This window comes from Canis lupus, chromosome 18, assembly GCF_003254725.2.
Source record: "Canis lupus dingo isolate Sandy chromosome 18, ASM325472v2, whole genome shotgun sequence".
NCBI lineage: Eukaryota > Metazoa > Chordata > Mammalia > Carnivora > Canidae > Canis > Canis lupus.
The window spans coordinates 13,601,917-13,618,226 of NC_064260.1; the positions used below are offsets into that span (position 1 = coordinate 13,601,917).

The following is a 16,310-nucleotide window of genomic DNA, read 5'->3' on the forward strand; positions in this document are numbered from 1 at the left end:
GATCGATTCCCGCATCGGGCTCCCTGCATGGAGCCTGCTTCTCCCTCTGCCTCTCTCTCTCTCTCTCTGTGTCTCTCATGAATAAATAAATAAAATATTAAAAAAAGAAATAAGTACAAACAGAAACAGAATTGAAAACATGACCAGTTTTTAAATAAGCCACATTTAAATCAACGAGATTTGCCTATTTTAAGTAAACCACACTAAAGATTAGAAATTATCTTACTAAAAAAAAAAAAAAAAAAGGAATTATCTTACTTCTCTATTGGTGAGCTAGAATATGGAGACTATTACTTTACTGGTTTGCAAAGCCAGAAATGTTAGAAAATCTGGAAAGCGATTAACATTGATTACCATCCACCCTCTGTTCTAGGAAGCCATTCACTCTTGCTATTGAACTGCATGATTTCTGCAATCACCTGCCTGTTGTGCATGTGGATATATACCAAAGGGAAGTAGCTAAGGAGAGCACAGATATGTCTATTTATATGAATAAAGTGAATGCTAGGGGGCCAAATATGTCTATATTTTATGTTACCATCCTAGGAATGGGGTGACTAGAGGGGTTAGATGAGGGAGACATCTAGCTATATGGGAAGGTTGGGTGTGCATCTTCTCATGGATGGACAGAACTGGGATGCTCACTAGCTTGCACACCTAATGGTCCACAGCCAAGCTCCCCCAGTGAAAACTCTCTGGATCTTTAATCATTGTATGTGGACAGAATGGGGGGATGGGAATAGAATCAGTAGAAGGCATTTTTTTTAGATCTAATACGGAATTCATCTATCAGGTTAACAAAAAAATTCCTTAAGGGTAGCGTACCTGTAAAATCAGCATGTCTTGGCGCAGATCATCCCCGTGTTTAAAGATGATCCCAATCGTTTCATTCGATAGGGCTGTAGGGTCAGCACATTTAAACTCAAGCCATAGGGGCTTTTTCTTGGAGGCCATCACTTTACATTTTTCAATCTGTAAGGAAACAGCCGCATGTTTCCTACACATAATGAATACATACTGTGCAGATACAAATCCTCTTGCAAAGCATTAATACAAACAGCCAGTTGGAAAATGATGTTTAATGATTTGGGTAAAATTACAGAAAGTGTTCTTACCAAATCTGCAAATGCCCTCTGAGAGCAAGTCATACGCCTCAAAGCAAGAGTTCTCAAATTGTGTTCTGAGGAACCCTGAGAGTCTGTGGAGATGCCCAAGAGGCAATGGCAGGTCCCATCTTCCACATACCCCACTCCTACAGGGCCCTGGTACTCCCATGTGCCCGTTAATACAGAGCAACTCCACCATTTACTCAAGCTCAACATACCCAGTAAATAAAACAAAAAGCCATACCAAAGCTGATCATAATCAAATTGCTGGAAACCAGGGTGCTAAAAAGAAATCTTAATAAAGCAGCCTGGGGGAGAAAAGACCTACATGTACAGAAATCAAAGATAAGACAGGAGACTTATCATCAGAAAATATGCAAGCCAGAAGAAAATGCTGCTGAAAGGGAGGGAAAAAAAAGGTCAACCTAGAATTCTCAATTCAGTGGAAATGTCTTTCAAAAATGAAGGTGGAATAAAGAGGTCCTCAGACAAAAGCTGAAAGAATTTCTAGCCAGAAGACTTGCAATATAAGAAATATTTGAAGGAAAATGATGCTAGATGGACACATGAACCTATACAAAGAAGTAGAGAGTCCCAAATGTCGTAATTGTGTGGCTAAGTATAAAAAAATGTTTAATCTATTAAATCTAATCAACTTTTTAACTGTTTAAAGCAATTATTATTATTGGGCTTAAAACATATGTTGGAGTTAAAGGCATGGCAAAAATAGTACAAAGGATGGGAGGAGGGTAATGGAAGTATATGGGTATAAGGTTCTGACACATATATGAAGTGGTTTATCTTCTGGATGTTACCCAGAGCATGTGATATTGATGTAAGGACATCTACCTGTTTATTTACTTATTTAAAAGGTTTGCTTGTTTATTTTAGAGTTGTGGAAGGAGGGACAGAGGGAGAGAGAGAATCCCAGGCTCCCTGCTGAGCACAGAGCCTGATGCAGGTCTCCATCTCATGAGCCGGGGATCGTGACCTGAACTGAAATCAGGTCAGGAGCTTAACAGACTGAGCCACCCAGGCACCTCAAGGATAGATATTTGGATCAATAAAGTAGACTAGAGAATCTAGATATAGACTCATTTATATATATGAGTTGATATCTGACAAAAATGCCAAGATACTTCAACAGGAAAAGGTTAGTCTTTTCAACAGATGGTGCCAGAAAAGTTGGATATTTGATTCTTAAAAAAAAAAAAAAAACAACACCACCTGATCTTTACGTCTCATCGTACACAAAAATGAACTCAAAATGGATCAAAGACTTACATGTAAGAGTGAAATCTGTGAAACTTCTAGGAAAAATATTTGTCACATTATGCAGTATTTCTCAACTTTGGCACTGTTGACATTTTGAGCTAGATCATTTATTATTGTTGGGGGGCTATCCTGTGGATTGTAGGATATTTAGCAGCATCCTTGGTCTTTACCCACTAGATGCTAGTAGCATTCTCCCAGTTGTGACAATAAAAAAATAGCTCCAGACATTAACAAATATATGTGTGTGTGTGTGCGCGCGCGCGCATGTGTTGAGGGGTGTCACACCTGGTTGAGATGTACTGGATTAAGCAAATGTTGCTTAGGACACAAAAAAACAAACTATAAAAAAAGTGGTCAGTTGGACGTAACCAAAATCAAACCCTCTGCTCTTAAATACACTACCAAGAAAATGAAAAGGCAGGCCACAGACTAGTATTTGTAAAATGTATACCTGATAAAGGATTTGTATCCAGAATATATAAGTAGCTCAAAACTAAGAAGGCAACCCACATTAAAAATGAATGAAAGATGAGAACAGAAACTTCTCAAAAGAAGATAACGAAAATAAGCACATGAGAAGATACTCAACATCATCGGAGAAATGCAAATAAAAGCCACGGTGAGATACCGCTTCACCACTGGAATGGCTAGAGTTAAAGATTGGTGACAGTAAGTGTTGACCAGGAGGTAGGACCACTGGAATTCACATACATTGCTGGTGGGAATATAAAACGGTAAGGTCACTTTGGAAAAACAGTTAGGCAGCATCTTATAAAATTAAACACGCACGTACCATGTCTCCGCTATCTGGCTGTTAAAATATTTACTTGAAAGGTAAATGGAAAACAAATCGTATATCCCCACGGGGGAATACCGCGCCGTCATAAAAAGGAGCAGACCACTGACACACAGTGACACGGGTGGATCGCAAGAGCAATAGGCTAAGGAAAAGGATCCAGATGCCACAACCACATACTATGTGATTCTACATGAAATTCTAGAAAAAGTAAAATGACATGACAGGAGCAGATCTGCTGTCTAGGCTGGGGGACGGAAGGAGCGAAGGATTAACCGCAAAGGAACGTGAAAGAACCTTTCCTGGAACACGTCTGTGGAAATGTTCTATATCCTGACTTGGTGCTGGTGATATACGTGGGTCAAAATCACATCGCACTGTACACGTAAGATGGACAAACTTTACTGTGTGTGAAGGATTCCTTAAGAAAGCTGATGTAACACGAAGCGGATGGGAGACTGCCTGGCTTTGAGGCTCTGAGTAGCTGGCAGTCAGGGAAGGCCTTGACAGGAGCCCTTGCAGGGACTTTCCAGCTTCTGTGGCTCGACACAAACAGTTAGCTTTGCACTAATGTGCACCAGCAGTTTCAAAACACAAAGACCGCTTGGAGATGTGAAGGTGATACCTACCACTAGTGCTCCTGCCTTCAGTCCAGGATCATACGGCACTCGAAAGCTTTCTGGGAGATTCAAATTCTGCAGGTTCTCAAGCTTTTGCTTAAGTTGTGAAATAACTGCAATTGTCAAAAGCGCACAAAAGTTACATGAGTTTGAGAAATAGCCGATATTACCTGTAACATTTCCTGAGGCCACATCTCTTTACCACGTTCTACCCATCTGGCCTGGTGTGGAGCAGGAGCACAGGGTGCAGGGTTCTGTCTTTGAGGAACCCACCATAAGAGATGGCAAGATAAGTCAGGCTTACTGTGGGGCATATGGCCGTGGATGCGTTCTACGGCAGAGCATAGAAGCTTTTGAGCCAGTCAGGTAGGGAAAGGATATTTTGAGGGTAATGCAAAGGCATGAATACTGTCATTTTCATCCCAACATGTGAAACTCTGAACTGCCATGTGGTTTGGGGAACGGACATGTAAATAACATACAAAATGCCATCCAGTGAGTGTTCTGTGTAAATGCTTTTCAAAAGAGGAAGTTAGATTACATGGAGACAACGTGATGGCCTCAAAATTTAACTTAAAATTTAATTCAAGAGTTCTTTAGAATTCTAAATTCTAAGGACTGAAGATACAGGGTGAAAATTACTTCCTGGATAACATATTAGAGGCCAGTACAAGTGTTTCCCTTTCTTACTTACAAGGCAAATAAAAGTAAGATGATTATTACCATTCTTAATTTTTAGCAGAAAGCATTATTGGTGTATTGGAAAAGAGTTAAGGGAGAAAGTGGAAATTCAGAATATTTTCAAAAGTTTAAAATACTGTCTGAGTATGTTAATATGTGTCCATTAGGGGCCACAGTGCTGGAGGTAGGTATACAGAAATGAATAAGAAATATCCCCTGGTTTCAAGGCACATGTAGTTTACCAGACCAGAAAGATGTGTTAATGACCATAATAAAGTATCAAAACTCAAACCTATGGGAATACAGAGAAAGAGTGATTAATTTTCCTAGGGGCAGGAGCAGGATTTCTTAGGGGTAAGAAGATCATCTTAGAAATGACTTCTGAGAGAAGGTGTATATATGTATGTGTATAAGTACACTGACATATATAAATATATATGTAAATATACACAGATTTTTTAAATTAGCTTCTCAATAAAATTACATACATTGAAAGTGAGGAAGAAGGTAAATATTTGCAAATCACTACTCTCTGCGTGCAATTGTTCTTAAAGCAATGCATCTTACATTGGCATAATGCTTTTAAAATTTTTCGAAGAATTGAATGTCTCTCATCATAAATTCATCATTGGTGTGTTTACATGTATAATTCAAAAAAATATGAACTGAGAAAGGAGAGCTTGAAATTTGCCTACTCCACTAAGATAGAAGATGAAAGAAATCTGCTCCTGGCTCCCTTTAGGGAGGCAAGACTCGCCTTCCTGAAGGAGAGGAGTCATCACAGGGCATCTGGAGAGCAAGGCCTTTGGGAAGCGAACCAAGAAAATACAGCCACTGTACCTTGGGAACTGACATCGTATTTTTCAGCAGAGAGCGATTTGATATCAATGGTGACCTTCTGTAGCATCTCAATCACTTGAACTTGTTGAGTGAAGTCGTGCAGCATGGCAGTGCCGCAGCCCCTTAGATAGGCTTCCAGAAGCACGGCAAACCTCTGCTGATAGTGCCTGGACTGGGCTATCTCGCTTCTCAAGAACCAAAACAAGAAATGACCAATTCTTTTGTTCTGGGGGGGCGGGTTGGGGGGAAGGAGAAGAAGAAGGGTGAAATCATGGTGACTAATGCTCTGTCAGTCAATTCTTGCTAACTGCTAGAATGTCACACTGTCACCAAAGTGTAAGTACTTACTCTTAAGCCACGCTTCAGCAGAAATCTGGCGAGGGCGCTGTCATGGTATGGTTCAAATTTCACAGCCTGAAAGGAAGAACATGTGGGCGCTTTGTAGGGTTGCATTTTGTGTTGGTTAATCAGGAAAAGGGAAATGGGTTTTATTGGGTCTTTATCTGGCTGGGGTGAGGAGAATCTTACCAGCCACTTAAGTCCACTTAAGTCCACCCTTTGTCTTCGAGGACACTTTGGGCCAGAGTGAACCGCTTGCTTAAGGACTGGGATTAGAAGCCAGAACTCTTGACGCACCGTTATGTGCTTTTGATAACTTCAAAGGTGAAGCGGTAAGGCTTTAGCTCCCATTAAGGACTTACTTGATTTATTGGAAGGACACAGGGGACACACGGGGGTGGCCATAACAAAATCTACAAAAGCGGAATGTTGAAGAGGTTGTTGGAAAGAAAATGGACAGTGGAGATAAGAGTACACGTAAGGAAAAAAATATTTGTTAGATGTGAAGATCCTAAAGATCCCATGGCTCCCCTTTTGCTCAGGATGCGTGTTGGGCATCTCGCTGGCAGGTCACTGAGCTGCCTCAGGGGCCCTTACGCCCAGGCCTGGACCATCCCCACTGAGCGATTACTACCCCCTGCCCTGCTGCCGTGTATACAGAGCTTTTTGTCTGAAGAGTCTCTGATTTTAGATGCTCCTTTGGGTTTTGTAGTTTTCATATCACTTGGCTATCTCAGGGATACTGACTTGGGTGGCAGACAGCTCCATGACTGAAGAAAAGGCACTGATAAAATGTAAAAAAATAACTAAGAATGGTGGGTGTATGAATATCTGTTGTAACATTGCTCTGTCTTTGCAGTAAGTCTGCTAACAGCCACAAGACTGGCAAGTAAGAGGCATACAAAGTTATAGGGTGGATGTCACGTGTGTGCGTAAAGAGAGGCTTAAAATGAAAGGACTTAGAGCATATTCCTTTTATAAATAGAAATGGCCTATCTTCCCCCTCCTCCCAAAGACCCAAAGAAATTCCCATTCCACTTTATGTTTTCCGGCCCATGAGCTTCTTGGTACAATTTCCAGTTCTAACTCTGGTCTTCCAGTTGGGAAATGATTAGTACTGATATGATACTATGTCATTTATCCTCATGCTGTCAGAGGTGCTTCAGATGCTTGTGTGCCTGCAGCCGCCAGGAAGGTCTGAATTCTGAGAATGTGGTTATTAAGCCACGGTACTAACTTCAGAATCAGTTGTAAGTTTCTAGATCGAACGTGAGTCTTTTTGACCTTATTCGTGTTTCACTTCTATAAACACAGTGCAGATCTCAGCCAGGAGACCATTTTAATCAGGAATGAGTCATTCAGCCATAGCTGAAAACGTCCCAAGTAGTTTTACAAATGACGGCTCTTTTTCAAATTTATGACCACAAACGCAATGTTAGTATTACTTACTGACCTCTTTCGTTTAAAACATTTCCAAGAAGAACCCTATTTGCTTTCCAATTCTGCAGAATTCACTTGTGAGACTGAGAATGAAAAAAAGAATTCATCGGTGAATTAAATTTCATTAATTGTCCTTTGTGTTATGTCAGTATCTATCCTGGTGGGCAGAGAAAATAAATATGAGGTACAGTGAATAGATGAAGACAAAGGTCAAGTGTAATGTTTCAAGTATCTGCCTGATGAGAAGGTGAAGATTCAGAGTTAAGGGTGAGAATATCCAAAATGCTCATCAGAAAACTCTGAGGCCTTCCTCTAACGATAGATCATGATTTGACAGTTTAGTGTCTGACACTTAGCCTAAGTCCTAAAGATGTCAGATCAAATGTCACTTACTCAGAACCGTCCCTGGTTTCTTCCAGCTAAATGAAGAATCCCCAGGACCCCTGCCAATTGTTTTCATAATACTCTGCAGTTTCTCCCAAAGCATGTGCACAATTTGTTATTAAATATCTGTTTGCATGTGTATGCAGCTCACTGTCAATCTTCTCCATGGCACCACAAGCTATGGGGGGCGGGGGGGGGGGCAGAGACGGGCTCTGTTGTGAACACTGCTCTATATCTAGCATCTAGAAAGGGGTTGGGGGGGGAAGCGCTCAGTACGTGTTGTTGAATTAATGAAGGGACATGTCTGCGCTCTAAAATAAACATTTCTCTTCCAATTCCTTTACTTCCTCTTCCTTGGTAAGCAGCACAATACGATCTGGGAACTGCTGTGGTGTGCAGAACTGTGCCCCTTTTTTCTTCAACTTCCTAGGTAAACCTTAGGCAAATCACTTGGCCCCTCTGGACCACAGGCAAAGAAAGGCGTGAGAACCAGAGTGGAAATCCTGGACCGGACCTGTCCAAAGAGAGGGGCTTTCGAGGCGCCACCCCAGACACGACGTGTTATCCTACGGATTGTGATAAGCGTGATCAGAGAGGGTGACCTTTGCTCTCCAGGATACACTATCCTGACCCTGGAGTGATGCAGGATATTGGAGGCGGTGAAAAGAGCAGGGCCTGGAGGCAGACCTCCTGGGGTTGGTTTCTGCTCTGATGCTTTCAAAGTATGTGACCTGGAGCACGTTACTTAGACTCTCCGGGGCTCTGTTTCCTTGCACATAACACGCAAACGTTAATTTGACCTCCCTCATAGTTGTTGGGAGAGTTCAGTGTGAGAATACAGGAAAAACACGCAAATGACTTGGAGCCTTGGAGTCTGGGCACAAGGGAGGTACAATAAATCGCATCTGTCTCTCACTCGGTAAATGAGAACAAGGTTCTCCTGTGGGGCCAGTTTGCCTAAAAAGCAAAATTACTTAGGTCTTCAAAATGCTTACTGGCAACCCCTCCAAGTGAGTAAAAAAAAAAAAAAAAAAAGTCAATGAGACAGTTTACTACCTTTTGTGACGTCGCTTCATCAGGTCTGTGACTGATTGTGACACTGCGGACAAAGGGCATTTGGCAACTGAGTGGGGTGCGCCCGTGTACATGCAAATAAACCCTCTGAGGAGAGTGCTCCGGGGAGCACGCCAGCATCCCCTACCTGGACCAGCTGCAGCAGGTAATGCAGGACATCATCGTCCTCCAAGCTCTCCAGTTTCTGAACTGCGATGGCTCTGACGTTCTCATCCGAAAAGTTGCAGTCCAGGAGTTGCATGGTTAAGCCCACGTCCAAAGCGCTTTGGTCCCAGACCTCCCGTCTGGCCAACAGCTGGTATGTTTTGGCCACGATCTCTTGCTGTCCCCATTTTACGGAGCTAAACAGCTTAGGATAGGCCTTTGGATGCTTGAGACTTTCGTATCGAAAATGCCAGAGCAATTCCTTGTCCTCGGCCGTGAGAGGGTTAAGGGGATCCGTGGCTATGATCGCCTCCAGCTGCTTGCGAAGCTGGTTGGGCATTTCTGCTCGAACCCGGTCCCCTTCGGGGTCAGGGGTGGGCCGATGCTTGGGCAAGGCTATGGGGTGACAGTAATTGTCCAGAAGAATGGAGATGGACATGGAGTTCTCCTTGTCGGGGTTGGTGGCCGACGTGAGCTTGTCGGCGTTGAAGCTGCCCTGGTCCTCGCCCTTTCCGGAGATCTGCCACATGTGGAGCACGTACTCCCCGCGGCGCAGCAGGAAGCGGTGGTCTATCAGCAGCAGGTTCACGTAGTAGAGGAGCTGGGCTTTGCCCCTGGCCTCGGACCCGGCGCCGGGCGCGTCGGCCGAGGCCTTGGCGGACAGCGTGGGGGCCTTGCTGCAGTAGACCTGCAGGTTCAGGAGGGCCCCTCGCGGCAGGTCCTTGATCTTGATGCTGAACTCCAGCCACACGTTCCAGAGCACCTCCTCCGTGAAGAGCTTGGGGCTGGTTCTCCTCTGGCAGAGGACCTGCTGCCCGTGCTGGATGTTGGCCTCCACGAAGACGGTGAGGTCGGCGTTGCGGGGCAGCACGGGGATGTCGATGCCTCGGATTTTGACCCTGAACCTGCGGTCGCAGTCCCACAGGGACACGGTGAACACGCTCTCGTGGTCCTTGCCGTGGATGGTGAGCTGCTCGTGGTAGCCGGTGACCCCCGTGCAGTCATCCACGAGCGGCCACTCCTCCTTCCTCACCTCGTCCAGGGCCGGGTCCGGAGGCGCGTCGAGCACCAGGTGGATCTCCTCTCCGTTCTTGAGGCACTGCCTCACCCACTGGAAGTTCTGGAGGGGCGTGTCCCCCACCAGGTACTCGTCGCGGCCGCACACGCGCAGCACGAAGTCCCGCTCGCTCTGGCCCTCGGGGATGCCCATCAGGGCCTTCTTCTTGGCCATCTTGGCGAAGAAGCTCCGGAGGATGGCGCCCGGGGTGTCGTCGGCCGACACCTTGACCGTCTGGCTGGTGGTGCCGCGGTGGATGACGATGAAGACGCAGTTGTTGGGGATCCTCTTCCGCAGGTAGTCGGGCAGGGGCTTGGACGTCACCCACGGGTGCATGGCGTAGAGCTCGGGGTCGCGGCCGGCCACCTCCAGCATGCGCGGCGTGACCAGGCGGCGGCGCGTGAACTCGAGCTCGTTGTCGTGCACGTTGCTGAGGTCGGTGACGTCGTAGCCGATGAGCGCCGTGAGCTGCCGCTGGAAGGCGAGCGTGGCGGCCGAGGGCGCGCGCCGCTGCACCACGTGGATCTGGCCGGGGCTCCGGTGCAGCAGCTGCCAGTAGCGCAGGCAGTCGAGCGTCTGCACCACCTGGTACCGGTCGTAGATCTCGTACCACTGGCCCTTCTTCTGGTAGAGCAGCACGAAGTGGTCGGGCCCGAGGCGCTGGTAGAAGTCGGCCGCCGCGCTCGTCTCCAGCGCGCGCAGCCACACCTGCGCCTTCATCTGCTCCACGTTGCCGTGGCCCGCCACGTGCAGCAGCGCCGTCTCGGGGGCCTTGCTGCTGCGCTGGCTGGTGGGCAGCACGAACTCGATGGGGATGAGCTCCATGGACGGCAGGCCGGCCGCCGGGCCGCGCGCCTTCATCCTCCGGCGCCGGCGGCGGTGGTCCTCCCTCAGCACCACCCGCGGCTCACGGCCCTGCGGCTCCATGGCCCGCGCCACCTGCGGGCGACAGCAAGGGCTGCGTCACGCGGGGGCTCGGCGCTGGCGCCTGCCCCGGGGCGGGAGAGAGCCCGGAGGGGGGCACGCGGGTGGGGGTGGGGGTGGGGTGGGGTGGGGAGCGGGGCCCACGAGGGCTGGTCCCGGGGTGGGAGCGGGGTACGGGGGGGGGTCGGGAGCGGGGTACCCGGGGATGGGGAGCGGGGCCCACTAGGACTGATCCCGGGGGGTCGGGAGCGGGGTACCGGGGGGTCGGGAATGGGGGCCCATGAGGGCTGATCCCGGAGAGATGGGTATGGGGTACTGGAGGGTCGGGAGCGGGGAACCGGGGGGTCAGGAATGGGGGCCCACGAGAGCTGATCCCGCTGCTCAGTGTCTGGGTGCCTTGAGCTGTTGAAGTAATCTCAGCACCTGTCCCCCCCCGCCCCCCCTCCAGGGGTCAGCCGGGGTTAGGAAAACCTCAGAGGGTGGAGGTGAGGCTCAAATAAAGTAATATCCTTGTTCGGTATGGGCGACAGGTATATGGGGGGTCATTCATCATATCCCTTCATTATATCTGAAGGTTTGATTTTTTTAAAAAAAGATTATATTTATTTATTCATGAGAGACCGAGAAAGAGAGAGAGAAAGAGGCAGAGACACAGGCAGAGGGAGAAGCAGGCTCCACGCAAGGAGCCCGATGTGGGACTCGATCCCGGATCCTGGGATCACGCCCTGGGCAGAAGGCAGGCGCTCAACTGCTGAGCCACCCAGGCATCTCTAAAGGCTTAATTAAAGAGAGAGAGAGAGAGAGAGAGAGAGAGAGATGTGAAGCACTCATCTCTACAGTCCCTAACGGGTTATAATGGCTTAAAGTTGGTCATCGTTCTTCAGCACACTGGAATGAATAAATGAGCAAGATCATGCAGTTAAAGGACAGAGTTCCAATCTACAAGTTGCACCATGAGATGTTGAAACCACCCCACTTTGAAAAACAGGCCTTCGACTTGTTTCATCTTTGTTCAGTCTTACACTTCTCCTTGGGACCCAGACACCTCACCCAACCACGCTTCACATTCTCGATTTTTCAAACTGTCTGGATCAGGTTTCTCCTCCCTAGCCAACTTCCTGTCTTTTCTTTTCTTTTTTTTTTTAAGGATTTTATTATTTATTCATGAGAGACTCAGAGAGAGAGGCAGAGACACAGGCAGAGGGAGAAGCAGGCTCCTTGTGGGGAGCCTGATGCAGGACTCAATCCCAGGACCCCGGGATCACAACCTGGGCCGAAGACAGACACTCAACCACTGAGCCACCCAGGTGCCCCCTCTTTTCATTTTTTCCTTTCTGGTTAGGAAAGGTAGTAATTTCATTTGATAATATTTAAAAAATGCCACAGTCGGTGAAGCTGCAAGCAAGAACATTGGCAGATATTTACGTTTTGGGATTGTGAAATGTGTACACATTCTGGCTGTCGTTGCCACATTAAGGCAGTATCTTAGAGGAGTCCCCCTGGGCTGTACTCTTCTAGTATGAACATTCAGATATTTTTGACTTTGCACCAATTCATTCTATCTGCTCTGCCTTCGGTAGTGGAGAAGCCACAGGATGGAAGGAAGGATTTCTGGACTCCAGAGACCTGCTATTTGGACCCAATCGATTATTTAACTTCTTTTTTTTTGCCCTCATATTTTTCATCTCTATAATGAGAATTCATAACTGTATTCTCATCAGCTCACTCTTTCCTCAAATCTTTAATAAGTACCTACCCTTCATAGAGCAGTTCAGTTAAAATGTGACAGGATGCCATAGGAAACCCTTCAAATAAATACTAAAAATATTAAAATTGAAATACAAACGAGGCGCTTTAATATTTAGTCTCAGTACATGGTAAGATATATTCTAAAGAAGAACCAAACCTTGATATAAAAATAAACGTTTCAGGGATCCCTGGGTGGCGCAGTGGTTTGGCGCCTGCCTTTGGCCCAGGGCGCGATCCTTGAGACCCGGGATCGAATCCCACATCGGGCTCCCGGTGCATGGAGCCTGCTTCTCCCTCTGCCTATGTCTTTGCCTCTCTCTCTCTCTCTCTCTCTCTCTCTCTCTGTGACTATCATAAATAAATAAATAAATAAATAAATAAATAAATAAAAATAAAAAAAATATATTAAAAAAAATAAACGTTTCAGAGGCTATCATTTACTCTCTGAAATGACTAATGTTAGCGAGACTCATGACTACTTATTTCCTTAATAGCAGACCATTTGATATACACCAAAAAGGAGAGTTTGATTAAAAGATAAGAAAGACAAGTTTCATTAGATCCAAACTTCCATTCGAATCTTGACCTAAACTTACTTTTAAAGTCAATATTCCCTCTCTTAAAATGTTATGAAGTTGTATTTAGTAAAGACATGAAATCAACTGTCCCAAAGGACTCTCCCCTGCAGCTGTTAATTCACTGTTTGGTCTGTGGCTACACTGTAGAATAACTGCCAAAGAAGAGAACTGTAAGATGCATTTATATTGACACCAAGTTGGACTAAAATAGGTCCAAGTTTAGGCAAAGTACAAGTACACAGCAACAACTTCTGCCTCAGTGATCCCAAGCCATCTCCCAAGCTACAAGACGCAGAAGAAAACGGACCGGCTAAATACTCACTGCTTTCCTTCATGGCCGTGCCTAAGCAGCTCTCTCCTCTTAAGAGAAGGCGTCAGGAACACTGGTAAGCCCAATAAGCACTAAACATGCATTTGGAAGAAGGTGAAGCCGGGCTGGCATAAGCTCCTGTGCCCTCCCTCTTCCTCCCAAACAAAAACAAAAACAAAAAGGACAGATGCACCTGCAGAGCTTTTGCCGGGGCCTTGTGGATATCCACACGTATGGGCTGCACTAGACAATGAAACGGAGACATTCAGTGGTGGTTATCATCTCAAGAAGCAACAACCATTCCAGATAAAAATATTCTAGCTGAGACGGAAGTGTCACTATTTCGAGTCAGACCCAACAAAGGGGATAAAAAAAAAAAAAAATAGAAGGAAGTAATACCTGATAAAGCAGCGGAGGTGATGATGCTGAAGGATCATTTGTTTAATTTTTGAAAACAAAACAAATTCGAATCTACCCAGTGTAGCCTCTAAACTCTTCCGCTTTTCTGGGTCTCCCTTCGTATCCAGATGCAGAGGAAGTGTTGCAGTTACCAGGAAGGAAGTTTTAACCAAGTTGATTATACGTGTGATTGCTCATTTTAAAAGTGTCAGAAATGCATTTCCTGTTATAGCACAGAGTGAAGCACCAGAGTGAAGTGTTTACCATATATATATTCTGCTCTTTGAGTGAACTTTTTTAAAAGGGGAGAGACTGAAACAAATTAAAATACACATTCGTAAGACATAAACACACGAGACGTACTTTTTCTAGGCTAGTTCTTAGAAGAAAAGGCCTAACAACCACAATATTAGAGAAACATCCTGGTAGGAAGATTTCAAGAGGCAAATGAAACCCATTAATTCTGCAAAACTCATTTAATTAATTAATTAATTAATTAATTAATTAATCTTTCTTCGTGGGAATTCAAATGCACCCTTGTTCAAATGCTGTAACTGAGGGATGGAAGGAGAGAAACCTAGTGATCCAGGGGCCTGAGTTACCAAGCTGAACATTTTCAAAGACGAGGTCTGGGAGCTTGCTTCCTTACCTTGTTGAGACATTTCTCTATATTTTCAGAGCGTTCAGGGTCTGAGATATCACTGTTGTGTGTGTGTGTGTGTGCGTGCACGAGGGTGCACCCATGAGTGCTGTAGGGTGAGACTTACTGTGAGCAGTGATCGGCTGCAGAAAAAAATAGAAGGTTCCTCAGTGTCATGGGAAAATTGTAGCTCTGAGCACTGTCACACCATGAGATAGTCACTGAGAGATGGCTCCTTAGTCCCATGGGGGTAGAGAATCCATTGAAAAGCCATCCTAAATAACGTTTAGAGCAGTTCGGTATTTTCCAGGTGACCTCAATTCCTTCTAGAACCCCCAAGCCCACTCAGATCCTGAGCCAGTTCCTCTCTTCTTCATCCTCAGGGTTTCCCATATGGGGGTTCATCCCCAGTCTGGGCTCTCATGGACTCCAGCTGAGCCCCAGGAACAACAGGTAGGATGGCGCTAGCCTCACAGCTTTCTTGCACGCATATAATTGAGAGATTCTCTGCGTTACTTTGACATCAAGATAAATCGTTGTTGATCTGATCTATCTCATTTCACAAAGATCCTCTGGGTCTTAGCTTTCTGCAAAAAGTTTCTTTTCTTCCTTTTTAAAGGAAGATTTTATTAATTTATTTATGAGAGACACAGAGAGAGAGGCAGAGACACAGGCAGAGGGAGAAGCAGGCTCCCTTTCGGGGGAGCTGGATGTGGGACTCGATCCCAGGACTCCAGGATCATGCCCTGAGCCAAAGGCAGATGCTCAACCACTAAGGCACCCAGGTGCCCCACTGCAAATAGTTTCTATCAGTAGTCAAATAGTACCTATAGTCGTTGACAGCAGTAGGTAAATCATTTGATTCAGACTGCCTTCCAAATACTTGGAAGGGCCTCATCAGCTTCCCAAGGTATATTCCTTCGTAGGAAGAGTCCCTTAGGAGGCTGGCAGATTTAGAAGTGTCAGAGTTGGCGCTCTTGGTTGATTCTGAATGAGGGCCCAAGGAACCGTGCTGGAGGAGCTTGCCAAGCTGTGCTTCACCCAGAGTGTGGAAGGGGAGGCTAGTGGGGGGAGGTGAGCTGGCCACAGAGGGACCACGAGCTTGGTTCACTCTGTTCCCAGACCATTGAACAGATTTCTCCATAGCCCTGGCTCATTCACACTCAGGGGGCCACATCCCAACCTGGTATCTCCCCCCTGCCACGTTATTCCAAAATGCTAGATGCTGGCTTTCGGGTCTCCTTGCCACTGAAAGAACCGCTCAGCTAAGTCCTATTATGCAAATATTGTCTGTTCTATGACTAAACTTGCAAACAGTTCAGGCTTTATTGGTGGTTTGAGATTAAAAATACCCTGCCCTTCCCCAAATCCTAATATAGCCACTAAAATTTGACTATATGTCATATGCGTTCCAAGGCAGAAGTCATGGTCAATGTCTCCTTCCTTTCGGTGGATACTTCCTCCTTGCAGAGGAATCATTTACTAGTTAGGGCCTCTTTCATCCTCAGAAAACCCCTAGGCTTCATCATTAACCTACTTTTTTGGTATGTGTCTCTTTTCATCTTTCTCTCCCCTGTGATTCTCCTGTGAATCTCCATGCATCTAGCACCATGTTTTACAGACAGTCGACATACATGACCTTCTGTATGTCACTTCCAAGCATCGCAGGAATGACAAGCAAGAAGAGCTGAGACAATAACACAGTAAGATCGATCAGTGGTCAATAAAATAGATTGAGACATGCAGTATGATAGTATGTATAGGTCAGATTGTTTAAGTACATTATATCATGTTTGTTATAAAAATACAACATTTTGAGAGAGGGGGTCACCTTGGGTGGGATTTTAAAAAAATTTTAATATGCAGAGGGAGGCCTAGGATTTAAGGGAGGAGGAGGAGTCATAGGGAAAGGTTTCTAAGCCTTAGAGTATCTGGGGGACAGTGAACAGATCCG

General features: G+C 45.9%; 1 protein-coding gene and 1 long non-coding RNA gene across 3 annotated transcripts in view; one reads left to right on the forward strand and one right to left on the reverse strand.

Moving 5' to 3' along the window:
• PIK3CG (phosphatidylinositol-4,5-bisphosphate 3-kinase catalytic subunit gamma) overlaps positions 1-13,868 on the reverse strand; it is a 34,769-nt gene extending 20,901 nt beyond the window's left edge. Inside the window, exons 1-6 of one of the 2 annotated variants that reach the window (XM_025449401.3) lie at positions 13,717-13,868; positions 8,683-10,695; positions 5,667-5,732; positions 5,319-5,544; positions 3,807-3,910; positions 826-972 (exon numbers count right to left, since the gene is read on the reverse strand). In XM_025449401.3, coding sequence (XP_025305186.1) covers positions 826-972; positions 3,807-3,910; positions 5,319-5,544; positions 5,667-5,732; positions 8,683-10,683 — 2,544 coding nt within the window. In that variant the 5' untranslated portion in view covers positions 10,684-10,695; positions 13,717-13,868. Of the gene's footprint in view, positions 1-825; positions 973-3,806; positions 3,911-5,318; positions 5,545-5,666; positions 5,733-8,682; positions 10,696-13,329; positions 13,692-13,716 lie in introns of those variants that run through there. The other variant, XM_025449402.3, reaches the window with a different exon arrangement.
• On the forward strand, positions 7,773-16,101 carry LOC125752903 (uncharacterized). The gene is made up of 3 exons (XR_007403485.1): positions 7,773-8,700; positions 14,740-14,809; positions 15,963-16,101. It is a non-coding gene; the product is annotated as an uncharacterized LOC125752903 (long non-coding RNA).
• Positions 16,102-16,310: the final 209 nt, after the last annotated feature.